At 35.1% G+C, this 14,068-nt stretch overlaps 1 protein-coding gene and 1 long non-coding RNA gene across 3 annotated transcripts; one reads left to right on the plus strand and one right to left on the minus strand.

The window, feature by feature from the left end:
- Positions 1–4: 4 nt before the first annotated feature.
- Positions 5–6,290, minus strand: LOC143460329 (sodium-dependent glucose transporter 1A-like). Of its 2 annotated transcripts, XM_076957796.1 has the most exons (10): positions 6,150–6,290; positions 5,742–5,934; positions 4,989–5,131; positions 3,556–3,698; positions 3,212–3,385; positions 2,795–2,984; positions 2,454–2,668; positions 2,165–2,348; positions 1,552–1,737; positions 5–1,436 (listed from the first exon to the last, which is right to left on the minus strand). In XM_076957796.1, the coding sequence occupies exons 2-10, from the start codon at positions 5,910–5,912 to the stop codon at positions 1,364–1,366; spliced, it is 1,479 nt and encodes a 492-aa protein (XP_076813911.1). In that variant the 5' UTR covers positions 5,913–5,934; positions 6,150–6,290; the 3' UTR covers positions 5–1,363. The 2 variants fall into 2 exon arrangements, with proteins under 2 accessions (XP_076813911.1, XP_076813910.1); XM_076957795.1 differs by having other exon boundaries at positions 5,742–6,252.
- LOC143460346 (uncharacterized) lies at positions 5,098–6,316 on the plus strand. The gene is made up of 3 exons (XR_013117866.1): positions 5,098–5,231; positions 5,998–6,072; positions 6,173–6,316. It is a non-coding gene; the product is annotated as an uncharacterized LOC143460346 (long non-coding RNA).
- The last annotated feature ends 7,752 nt before the right edge of the window (positions 6,317–14,068 follow it).

Genomic DNA, 14,068 nt, shown 5'->3' on the forward strand with positions numbered 1-14,068 from the left:
TCACCTGAAAAACAGTTAAGCTTATTTAGGATCTGTATGATTTTTTGTAATATATTTCCTACTACAGCAAATTTGACATGTTTTTGGAGTTTCTGTTATGCTATTTATTAGGGTATATTTCGTTATAAATTTCTATTCGCACGTCCTTAGACACAATGCAATCAATGAATTCTATGATAGCAACACAAAAAAATGTAAAGAGAACACCATAACAGTGACAGCTAAACAACAAAGAAATTAACGTAACAGTATGTGTCTGTAGTACTTTCCTCAACAACAACAAGTCAGAAGATCGCGTTAATTAATCAGTAAAATCACTAATACAGCTTAACCAGCAACGCACAAAAAATTGCATACAATTGTATAACACTGCAGTTTGCTTAAATGTGATTGTAGCTCCCTAAGTAGGGCAAAGATTGCAGTGGTTTTAGTGATGGCACAAATTCCAAATAATTACATGAGCACTAGAAAAATGGAAAACATAAATAAAAGATTGCAAGAAGACAGTGCAAACCACATATCACTACAAATTGGCTTCAGAAAAATACAATTACACAGCATGCAGCCAGTAACTCACACAAAAATTGCATGATGCAGCAAAGCAATAAAAACATTGCAACATTGATAGAATGATAAGGGTGCAATTAATCTTTCCTTGACTTGCTATGACTTGCTTCTTATTTGGCATGGTTAAGAGCAAACAAACAGCTGAATTTAACAAACAAACTTTTTATATTTTTGTCTGGGTGTGTTATGAATACACAGTCAGCTAACAATAAAGTCGTTTCACAATTTTAAGATTTCAAGTGATATTTAGAAATGAGGAAATATTTGCTAAATTTAAAACAGGCTACAAACAAAATAAGTCAAAAATTTCGGCACAAAACAGCAAGTACCTTAACAGGTAGTTCCAAATACACACTACACAGTGATAATTCTTTCTAACACCAGATAAATATGTATCATTTTCGATCAGGCCTAAGCATCATGCAGTTCAAAAAATCATTCTTATTACAATCACAAAAAAACAACAAGTATTGAAGTAAACAGGTTGAACATCTAAACAAAACTCACAACCAGAAAAGGTATCCAGCACCAACTGTATATCGACGTAAATATCGAAACCATTAAGGCATTGAAAATATTTCTTGGAAGATCAAAGGCTGCAAATTTGAGTTACAATGTAAAATGATATGATTAATACCAGTATTGATAACAAAAAAACAAGACCTAAGCACCATTAGATTGTAAAAAATGTGGTTACACAATAAAAGTGATTACAATGGAAAAAGATTTTATAAAAATTACATTAGAACCAATGCAGAACAAAGTGGATGTTTAAAAGCAATGATTTACTTTTCTTTCAACCATTTTTTTGATTCTGCATCTTTGAATTTCCTTGAATTTGTAAATTGTCCAACTCGGCTGGGTTGTCCCTGAAAAAAAATCCCGGCCCATAATTTGTTATTTGTTGTAAAAGTAATTTAAACTTAACTAGCTTGAAAGTTGGACTAAAATTTAATTTTATTATGTATTAAGCATCTGGCTTACAGTGAATGCTTTTCACTCTTCGTTTGAGCAAATTTAACCATCATCAAAAACAGCAGAATCAGAACAAAAGCATAACCACTGATGAAATATAAAAATGACAGCACATGCTTTTCGATTAGGAAACCAACAGGAATTGGTAAAACCATTTCACCAAGTGACCCACCAAACACGCTCACACTCATCGCTCTGGAAACAAAGTAAAAATAACAATGCAATCAATTTCTATTTGTAAATTAAAATTAAAACATCAAAAGCGATATACAAAGTTTTTTCACCATGGGAATGATTTTTTAGTAATGCAAAAATGCAATCAAAATTTTATCTTGGCAGCTTTTTATTATCTTTTATTCATGGTATCAAAATCCTAGTTTTTACACTAACTATGAGTTACATATTGACTGAACCTTACAGACAACATTTTGTCGACTTAACAGTAAATCTAAATTCACAGATTACATCATGCATTAGATATGATACAATTTAAACTATTTGTTCCAATAAAATTGCATTATAAAACAGAGAGCAATAACCAAAATAAAATGGTTACCCATTGGTGATTGAACTGAACATTCCACAAATTGAAGTTCTACACATTCAATCATTGGAAACAAACCTGCCATCAAATGTTATGCGATGACTAGCCCATGAAAGCACGCATGCATAAATGCTGGTTGAAGAAAAACCAACAAGTCCAACAGTTATCCAAAACAAAATTGGCGCAGTTTCAAAATACAAAGGATAAAAAAGTACAAGAATGGCAGCAATTCCAACACCAAGTAAATCTGCTGCTAAAATTTCTGAAACAAAAATCGAGTATGTATATTAGGAATCTCCAATAACTAATGATCAACACATAAATAAATGGTCATGTATTTTTATGATATTCATTTTAATACACTTACTTTCTGGGGAGAACTTTTGTGACCAAAATATGGCCAAAAACTGACCAATTACAACAGAGAAAAAAAAAACCACACTTAAATCAGCGGAAACATCTCTGCTGTATGCCAGGCCTGGACTTTCACTTATTCCAAACTTATAGAGGAATGTACTAAAAACAACTTCCATTCCAATAAATACAAAAAAGAACCAAAATAACAGAAACAGCACTCCATATCTGCAAAGGTTAGAGATTTGGTTAACTCTACCAAGGGCTGCACAGTGCACACTTTCAAAATTAAGGAGCAAAAATAAAACAACCTTCTATGTATAAATGGAAAGGAGAACTTCTATAACATCAAACCTGTATCTAGTTCCTTCAAATTCAGTTGTGTTTTTATCTTGTGACCCAGTCAAATTCCATGAAAAAAACAACTTCAGAATAATCAAAAATATTGTAACAGTTGTGAGAATACCAGCAATAACAAAGTAAGGCACACTGACAAACGGTAAATCAGTATTCTCTATGTAGGTAACGTTTTGGAATGATGTAACTGAAAAATAAAGAAAGGCTTAACTGAACTAAATTTGGAAAACATTCACTGTTATAACACCTAATTATATAAATACATAAGAATGCTATCTTTGTTTTTCTGTCTTTGTAAAAGATTTGATGTCATAACCATTTAAATTCAAAACTGATAAAAAACATATTACAATAAATATCTACTAATAATATCACACTTCAGATTAAATATAATCACATATAAAGTATTTTTACTGTTTTCTGCAGCTGAAGAATTACTAGGAATGGTACTGTAGTAAAAAACTTCATTTAAAAAAGGTCTTGCAAAATATGGAGTAATCGCACATCCAAAACAAAACCAAAAATGAAGGAATTGTAAAACTGGTCCCGATTTCTTCCCCCATAAATATAAACACAAAACATTTGCCACTGTAAAATAAGAAGGTGAAACAGGAATGTTAAACCGTAAAACAGGAATGAAATTAATGTCTTATTTTTAAATGGAATAAGAAATACAACATTGTACACAAAATAGAAGATCAGACATTACATACAAAATAAATAAAATTACTGACACGATATGGGTGACACCAACTAACCTGTTTCAAAACCACCCATACCAAGTGAAGAAATAGCTGTACAAATGTAAAATGAAGCTACGTTTAGTATCAGGGGTGTCAAGATCATGCCAAGAGCCATAGAAAGTAAAGAAACGGCAGCCAGAAAAAGGAAATTAACTTTACTGCAACAAAATAAAACGTCAAGTTTTTGTAATGAAGTACCGATATAATTGTATATATATATGTGCCAGGGATGGACAAACTTGTTCAATGAAAGACAAAAAAAACTACAAACACCAGCGAGCCGCAAAATCAGTAGTGTCAATAGACATACGGTAAACGATGCATGGATAACGAACGATAATGGATATTGCTATTCAGCTAGAAGAGACACAAAATACATGTCGGCGAGCCGCAGTTTGTCCACTTTTGATATATGCTCTATATAGATATTATATATCTACACTAATATTTACAATGACATGTAGCTGTGATGTCAAAATAATGGCGGGGCAATTGAAAAATGCCAGGTGGGCGAGCTTTGAATTGAAACGTACCTGCATATTACATGTGTTACTTTAAGACAGGCATGTGCAACCTTTTTCACTGGAGGGTCAAATACAAAATTTTGAATCACATCGCGGGCCACATGAATTTTTTCAAAAAAAAATTAGTATCGTTTTCCTATGAAAGTAGTTTATGTAGTCAAGAAACAGATTTCATGCAGTCCACGACACACGTGTGTGCGACAGTTTGTTGAAAAACTGTGAATAATTGTTGATGGAAGATGAGGAAACTAAATTCAGTCAAGCGTATTTAATCACAAATTATTGTGCTTTTTGCTGTTGCAGATCTTTGCAAACTTTTGGAATATTTGCTTTTACAGAACTACATTCTTACGCAACATTCTTACATCACAAAGCTTCAGCGCAATATTACTGTACATAGCGTGCGAAAATTTCATTTGCTTTGATGTAAACCGCATCAAAGAGTGATGGCTAGCATACACTTCTAACATTCTGCAGAGCACCACGCGGCCGCGGGCCGCACGGAACAACCTGGCGGGCCGCTGGTTGCACATGTCTGCTTTAAGACAAACATGTTTCTATTGTCAATTTGCGCATTTTGCACAAGTTGCTGAAGGGCTTTCTTAAATTTCTATGTCCATTACAACGTAAACTGACAGTTACATAAAAAAAATTCTTAAAAACTTTATGAAAAGCATGCGGCGTATTTGACTCTATAGGCAATTCGAATATGATTCATCCTTAGATCGCAAATGGCTGCTTATTTATGAACCATTCAACAAATAACAATGAATCAATATGTCAGCTCGATGCCAGAGTGGTGAGAACGTTAGACTCAAAACATTTTCCGGCAAAGTTTAAATCATTTTAACAAAGGATGAATAATATCCAAACATCATAACATTTTAGGGCTGACAATCTAACATTAAGGCTAAAAATGATCACCTCTCGAGAGTTCCAGCAATAAATGAACCAGTAACATAACCACCACCTCGAGCAATAAGCACGAGGGAAAGATCATCGATGGACGAGCCTAGATTTGCTGCCAGTGTAGGAAGTGCAAGGCCCAAGATGGTCAAGCTGGCCCCCTTAAAAAACATAAATATCTGTGTTTCATAAAATATACTGATGAACAAATTCCAGGTTTTGTCAAAAAATTGAAAGCTTTACTCTCAAACGCTCAAAATAGTGAGTATTTAGTTAAATGTTGCCTATATTTAAGCTGTTTTTAACTATCTAGTACAAACTTTTTCAAAACAGCCAGTGCAACTGAAAGGATGTTTTAGGGCTGCCTTAAAGCTGTGAAAACCACAGCTTAAAAAAGATTTTGTACAGATGCTAAATCATGAAGTTACGAAACAACCGGTTATGGAAGCTCAAGCACACTATGCCTAATAACAACAAGTGCAGATGCCGGAATGCAATCGCAGCACACAAAAGCTAAACGCAACCACATGTGCTAATACTCCGTAGTGGAAAGTGTTCCACCTGCATACATGAGACTCAGCTATGTGGACGCCAAACTTTTTTATCTTCGCACCAATTTACAATAAAAAACAAAGAAAAGCTGGATGTTTGATCGCCAATTATAATAAAGAATTGGGACTTCAGTGCACGCCATCAAGCCAAAATCTGCGTGTTTGTAAGCAAGGTTTCTCGTCAAAAACTGCCATACTTTCCAGTTGGGCTAATACTTACCAATCCCAGAAACCCTGCTCCAAGAGTTGCGGTCAAAAAATAACGAGCAGCAGTGGTAGAGACGTCAGGCTTAGAATCTTCTGTTGTTTGGTCCTGCTGTGGCGTCCCATCTTCTCTCAGAAAATTTTCTGAAGCTCCTTTGTCGGCAATGTTATAATTTTCTTCTGACATAATTTTACACAAATTTAGGCATCTATAAAATATCAAAACACCATGAAACCAACCAATGCACATATATTTTATTATTGCAATGCAGAGTTGAAAAGCAATTCAAGCTCAAGTTCTCTGCCTAGAGTTGAGCAAAGACAACCTAAAATGTGACAATCATCTGGTAAGTCAACACGAATCTAGACAATATTTTGTTGACAACTCTTGCTATAGGCCTATGTGGTGCATCATTATACTCACCATGGATTATTTTGCCCTTACAGTGAATTCTGCATCCAGAAGCGGCAGCTGCCATTTACCGGCTTGGCAAATAGTAGTTTTAATAGCTAGCCGGTACCGGTACCATACTCAGTCTCAATAAACCATTTGAGGGCTCCCTCAATATTATGCCTGTGCAGCTATATTTTGAACAAAGTACATAAATGCATGTATTGGAAAATAAGTGAAGCACAGAGCTGGGCATATGCAAAACCTGCATGAGCATATCCATGCAGTAATTGGGACCCATCTCGCAAGTGTAGTGTAGCGAAAGGGCCAGCCTGCCAGTTGATAATTCCCAAAGAGATGCGGCAGACTCACAGTTTAGTTTTATTATTATCAATGGTCAAGTATATCAACTGATAAGCCGCGTTAGACTTTGCATTTGTGGTGCTTTCTAAATGCGACAGCGGCAATCTACATCAGTATATTGGTAACACATTACTGTGCATTTTTCCTTTTTATCTGACCTTCGACCTTTTGTATATTTACAGCAATATACTAACACAAGTAATATTTTACCCAAAGAGCATAATTGGCTTTATCAAAATGAATGACAATGTCAATAAAATGAACTTTTTTATGGATATGTTCTGGCGAATTGACAGCGACTGCAATAACATCATACGCTCAGGCTGCAGAAGTTTTTACGGTCGGTATCTGGCTATAACTTTAGCCTTAGCAAATAGACCGCGAATTCAAATGCTGGGCAAGCTATATTTGCCTTGCGACCGCAACAACGAAACTTGTGTAGGCAACCTATACCTTAGCTTTACGACCGTGACGAAGCCTTGTAACTGCATACATTAGTCAACAGCAAAAAGCACTTAATCACAGACAACAACAACCATTAGCAGATACAGTACAATTACAATTGCATTATGCTGCATTTTATTGCTTTAGGCAAAATTAACAGAGTTTTGGTTTTTCGAACAAAAAGAAAACAGACGATTCGGAAAAAATAAACATTTAAAGTATGTCTGTGGCTTCGTGCATTTTCTGGTGTTTAGCAGGACTTTCTTTTTTGCACACTTCTGATAATCGCCCATAACACCTCAGGTCAGAAGATCAAGCAAAAGCCATATCTAGGCAATTTAATAAACAACCCATCGTTTCGCCATACTACTCACTTCCTACCAAACGTCGACATATTTAAAAAAAGGAATCAAGTCAATTCATGTACTTCCGGATTGACCAGCTGCAGCTTGGTGGTCTGTGCTTTCTATCCTATACCTGTTATAAATTGTCAGAAAAAACTGTTGAAGATTTACAATCATACTTCTCTGATATAACATACAGTTACCTTTTTATTAGCCATGTTATTCTTAATAATCATAAAACATAATATGTGTTACTTAGACAAGTTGTACTACAGTAATTGCGACATCAACAACCAGCGCTGAATCATTGGTTTCCCATTGTAGACGTCCCATCGGACAATTTGAAATTTGGCTAAATATCGAAGGTGATTGAGATGATTCAACAAATTGCCAATGGGTGATAACAAACTTGCCAAATTCCGTATTAGTTCCAAGAAAATAGCCAAGTAAGAAAATTAAATCATATGTCATAGTTTATATGAAAAACATTTTGATACCCACTACAAGGTCTATATTCGTACGAAAATTTTTAAACTTAAAAAATTTAATGCAGACATTTTTATAACCTTTTGAAAAAGGCTTTGCAGGTTATTACGCAACATACACGCAATAACGCACCTCTGAAAACTGAGTGATCATAAATCTGCCAAACTCTATCGACAAATCCGAAATATCTTAGTTAGTGCATAATCGCCCCAAACTTTGCTAAATTGGCGATATTATCCACGGCTTTTCAAAAAGCTAAAAATACAAACTAAAAGAAAGCCTGTAGATTTTCAACCTACAATTATAGCTTAACATAGACGACTGGTCGATTTTACCAAATGTAGGCTATATATTTTTAACACTTTTCTCGATTTTACCCCACTTCTTGTTTACCATTTTTCTCTAAAGTTTACAGTCTATACTCTAAGTCTTAACTAACCGATGAAGAATAGTGTGACATCGTTTCTTTGTCACGTTCAAATCTATTGTACAGAAACGTCTGCGTAATAGTTGTTCTCTATAGTTTTTGATTTCGTGTTCGTGTTGATGAGTCGTAACGCTAAACATTTTCCTCCAAGAGTTGACTGCTTGTCCTGTTTATGTTTAATCATAAACAAATCTGTAAGTTTCTTTCACTTCACTTCACAAAGGGTCGCTTTCTTGATAAACGTCTTTGAATATGACACTTCGCGACAGCAAGAAAGATGACGTAACCTCGTGCATGACGGGATACCGATTACAAAAGGTAGGGTAAATATAAACACACGTCACCGGTACTTCTCCTTACCACTTACGTCAGTTCAAATCAGAAGCGAACAATAAAGTTATTTTTGTCACGTACGAACGTTTAAAAAAATAAACAAAAAATAACAAACAGAAAATGAAAATCAGTAGAAGTATACGATGTATTTGGTAAGGGAAAAATGTAATGTTAAGCAAAATAAAGTTTGCTGCAATTTCTAGTCTCAGGGGGAATGAGCCAGAGGTTAATTTGGCCATTACCATGTCTAGACTTAAATCTTCATGTCATCACGTGCCGTTAGCCATGCCTAGACGAGCATAGCCCAGCCGAAAAGACAACGTAAAACCTCTACAAAGCATTAAATATGTGAACATAATCAACTATTGCGCATCAAGTGACACCTACAACAAAACGTGACTGCCAAGCCTATGATGAAGTAAGTAATTCTCTTTTCAAAACACAAACCAAGCGGATATTAATGAAGTATTCTCTCATCACCTTCCGGCACTAACATGCTCTATACTCGTTGTGTTAATTCTGTATAAAAAATAACATAGTTGTGTGATTAGTACAGCTAAAGCAAGGTCAGAAAATTTTTAAAATCTAATATTTGCAATATAAAAAATGGCTGGCTTCGGATGTTACCACATGACCTTCGTCAGAGTAGCCTATACATAAACGCAGGTGCAATGCAAATAGCTAGAGGTATAAAAAAACTTGAGATGGAAAAAATAAAAGTTAGAAAAACGTTTTGGCAGAATGTCACTGTGAGATGTACAGAGACGATTGAGATAAATGATAATGCGCACGTGTAAACAATAAAAGTAACTACGTTAAATAATTACAAACAAGGTCGTTATAACAACATACTTTTAGAAGACTTTAATTATTGTTTGTTTTGAAGTGAATTTCGTTGATTGATAAGAAGGACTTTCCACAATTTTTGTGGCGTATGTACTGTTTTTTGTTTGCCTGCTTATGCTTGTACCAATTGCAAGTGCATGGCACTTTGCTTTTTCTGCTTGAGCTCTTTCTACAGTCTACACTGTTACACTGTACTTATTGCATGTCTTTAACCATTAGATGCTTCTCTTTTTTTGTCCACCACACGTTTGTGTCTTTTAGAGACGAAAGTCATTGTTTATTGAATACAACTTCAGCTGAGCTTATTTTCATTAGTTCTTGAACAAGAGTATAAATTCAAAGCAATCTCAAAAACTTTTTAGCAATATAGTCCACAACTACTTCTAGATTAAAATGCCCACGTCATGAAACCTAAGGAGTAAGGACAGAAGAGTAATTACAAGTTGCGACTTGTTACTTTTTTTCTAAGCTTTCGTTACATTCAAAAGGAAAAGTACCTAATGGTAATATCCCTTCACAAACAAGAATTCAGAGGTCATACAAATCATGAAAGAAAGAATTGGAATGCACAAGTTTGTTTAATTTCATTGGACCATTCTTAGATGTTAAATTATAGCATATATGAGTAATGTAGTTGAAGTAAATAGCGTATAAAAGAAATAACGGTCTACATTACAGCTGGTACAACTAATATCTAATGTAACTAATGTACTAATGTAGAGAGTGGTTCTTATTTCATCAAAAAACAAGATCAAAACCAACATTGTATTACGTTGTTCAACGAAAAGATGCAAAATACGGTTTGCGTAAACATTCAGGCCATTTGGGACCTATTCCGAGGATGATATATCATCACTATTGTATACCGTCATTACATAGCCGTCAAGGCTATAGCTAGGGAAGCGTTTTGCCGAACTAAACATGTCAACTACGTCCCTGCTTAAAAATATGTTGTTAAATGAAATTTAGCAGTAAAAATGTTAGGTGCCAAAATTCTAAAAACTTTACGGTCGCAAGTGTCGCATTTACCTCAATGTGCTGTAGCTATACGACTTAGCCCTAGCCTATGTACAATTTGTACATTGACCTGTGGTTCTAAAACTGGGAAGTGCACCTCCTTGCGGGCCGCGAGAAATGACAAACTTTCTATGTGTTACGACTAATCATGCTTTCATAACCAAGCTTGACAGTCAATTGCTGTCGGTTGTCAAATATTTGGTTTCGAAAAAGCAGCTACATTCTTCCCATTGATGAAAGTTATTTGCAAATAAATTGTTATTCTGTTTAATGTTTTTTGATCTTGCAACAGGGTAGGGCACGAGTTTTTTGGCATCGTCAAAAAAGTCAAAAGGATTTCAAAAATTTTAAGAATCCCTGACATACAGTAGACGTACAGTGCTACCTATTGAAAGTTATTATTACTACATTTCTGCCACGATCAATGATATAGATTCGGTATGCGCGTTCTTAGTGCTTGTTGGATGTTTAACATTTTGTTATGTTAATATTTTGTAGTGATCATTTTTATATGTAATTTACATTTTGCATTATTATTGTTTAGGCCAGCAAAATAAACCTGAATAACTGCTTTTGATTTATGAGGGTATCTTAATTACTTAATTACTTAATAACTTAATTTACCTGTTGAATTATCTGACTCAATTGTTGCGTGCGGTTAGAATATAAAATATTATAATATATTTGACTGAAGTTTAGGAAATCTCTAGACAAAATTTGCAACCTCCTAATTGTTCTTAAGAGTTAGAACGCAATAGAGTAAGATATTTTTGGTTACACATTAACTAGTGTAAGTTATACCAAACTTCAATCAATTATTGCAAAACCCTTTTACAAGAAATGATGTAATGGTATTACGAAATACCACTCAGGCCGCTACAAACCTATACTGTACGGGCATTTTTTCTTACTTTATATACCTGCTTTATGCAAACGATTTTTCTTACCATGACATTGCTTTAAGTAAACATTGTCAACTTAACAAGATTTTCAACTTGTGAGTTTCATAACAAAATTATGAAACTTAAACTGAACAAAAGTTACTATTAAACTTAAGTAATCACCGGATAACCGAAATTAATAAATACGTATTCAATAACTATGGTCAGAGTTTAAATTTCAGTTTCCAGTAAAAATTTCGGGTTCGTTTTCCTTGATCACTCAGCCAAATCATGAGGATGATGGGCCTATGTCGCCACTGACGCTTTGTTTTTGTCTTTTTGACACTTTTGTACTTATTTTATTAGTATCTTAGTACAGTATATGCAATACCTTCATGCCTGGCGGCCATTGATTCTGCAAGATTGCGCTTGCTGCAGACTATAATTTGCAACACGATAGTGCAAACTTGTGTTTCGTACTTTGCACTTTGCTCTTTGCATAAGTCAGTAATTTAATCAGCAAACTTATACAAATTTAGCTTACTTGTTAATTGTTATCGTGTTTCTTACAAGTGTGCTTACGTGATCCCTTGGCCAAGGCTTGGCCTTCAAGAAATATTTTTAATACCTTTTCTGCGTAAAGTCAATTCTAAGGGTACGCCAGAAAATGGCAATCACAATGAGATATAATGAGAAATGGCGGTTATCAGTATTTCCATTTGTGTTATAACAACAGCCCTTTTCAACAAAGATTAAGTTTTTAATCATTACCCTGAAATAACCCAGCTTCCACTAAATACCTTAGCTAAATTCTTTTGATGAGTTGATCAATTTTATTCAATATATTATATAGTGCTAATGCCATATAGTACTAATACAAAGTCATAGAGACATGTGGCTTGCAGTGCCATTTTTTTGTGTAACCAATTACGTAACAGCTGTAATTAGTGTCGTGTCAGCACCAGTATAGTACTGTAGCCGCCTGTGAAGCTTAAATGGGAACACCCCTTCAAGAGTAATAATTTATCGAAGTTACTAAAGAACGGCGGCTTCACACGTAACAATCCTCATATTCACGGATACGTTACAAACATAATACACTATATAGACATATAGTGTACGATTATATTAAGGATATTGGTACATACCGCTTTCCTAATTCTATGCAGGCTCGACTGCAATGGGAAAGGGACTTTAGGTGTTGGTAAAAAAGTTAACGACTAAAACGGTCAAAGTTGAAAAAGTTACCCCGGTTGACGGTACCGCGATAAAGTAACTCAGTACGTTTGGATTGCAGAACCGTACTGTTCCGTTGTAGTGCCAAAACCTGTCTTATAGTGATGTCATAAATTTTATTCTGATTGTGGTTTTAAATCAGCATAAAAAGTCATAGCGCACTTAAAATATTTAATATTAAACACTGGCATATTGAGCTAAATTGAGAATTAAAGTTGAAAGTTTGGATAACTTCTTCATAACTGCGCATGCGGTCAACTGCGTAAGTTGCATGTTGACATGCAGCAGTCAAACAAATAGCTATAAATAAACATACAAATAACTATGTTTTACTCAGCAGTAACTCGTATTTATACCCATCACAATTCTTATGTTTTAGTCAAAACTCTTGTCAAAACCATAACTGCATTTGATATATGTCACAATAGAGCAGGGGTGACGAACCTATTCGATGACGCGGGCCACTTTGTCAGTTACGGCTGAGCAAGCGGGCCGCACAATTTTTTTAACATTTTGCATAATAATTAGCATTCAAGCACAACCGCTTCATTTGGCAGATTTTTAGCTGCTCCCGCGGCCACAAAAAATACATCGATTGAGTGCGGCAATCTATTGAAGACATACTGCTGCGACTCAGTCAGCTTTTGATATCGCATTGCGCAAAGATTAGAAACAGGTGAAAGAAAGTTCAAGACTGCTGGTCTCACCGGACGCTTCGTTCAAGACTGCTGGTCTCCCGGACGCAAAATTTAACCCTAAATTCCGGACATGTCCGGAATTTTCCGGACGGTATGGCAACCCTAATTCCTATAAGTCCTATATGCCTTGCATGTATGGGCGTTTGTCAAATCGTTTGGTGGGCCGCACAAAATTGTTTGGCGGGCCGCAGGTTCGTCACCTCTGCAATAGAGGGACAGGTTTTGACACTACACCGTACCGTACTGTTGAAAAGCGCATAGTAACGAAAAAAAACAATTGTAATAAACATGAAAGAACGTTTGTTTAAAAATATTTTAAGCGTAAAATGTTAGCAAAGCTTGCTAAATAGTAAGAGCATAACGATATGGGGATGATGGTGGTGTGGCTTGCTTTTAGGTTGGCCTAAAGCCAAGACTAATAGTCTTACTGTTAGACTCCGAGATAATTGTCTTTGACTCCGTTGCGTTTACTGTCTCTATAATGTTTCTTCAAATCAATACCAGCTTCATAAAGTCTAATTGTTATATTGTCCGAATAGGTTGTATCAAATTAGAAACATTTACACCATCTTTCCACATTTAAACAAAGCTATAACTCGAATTCAGTAATGATTCCAATTCCGAATAATTCAGCAATAACTTCGATTCAGTAGAACAAAAGAAATAACTCAGAGAGAAGAGAGCGATTTAGACCCAACATTAGCTTTTATATTCCCGTATTTTAACCAATGAGCGAATGCCAAGCTAGCTTTTACCATCACACGTATACACTTGTCCATGTTACATTCTAAGCTTTTATCACAAAGAACTAAAATCGATTTACATCGGGTACAGAAAACCACTTGACACACTTAACTACGTCACATGTCGATTTGTA

This window comes from Clavelina lepadiformis, chromosome 5, assembly GCF_947623445.1.
Source record: "Clavelina lepadiformis chromosome 5, kaClaLepa1.1, whole genome shotgun sequence".
NCBI classification, from domain to species: domain Eukaryota; kingdom Metazoa; phylum Chordata; class Ascidiacea; order Aplousobranchia; family Clavelinidae; genus Clavelina; species Clavelina lepadiformis.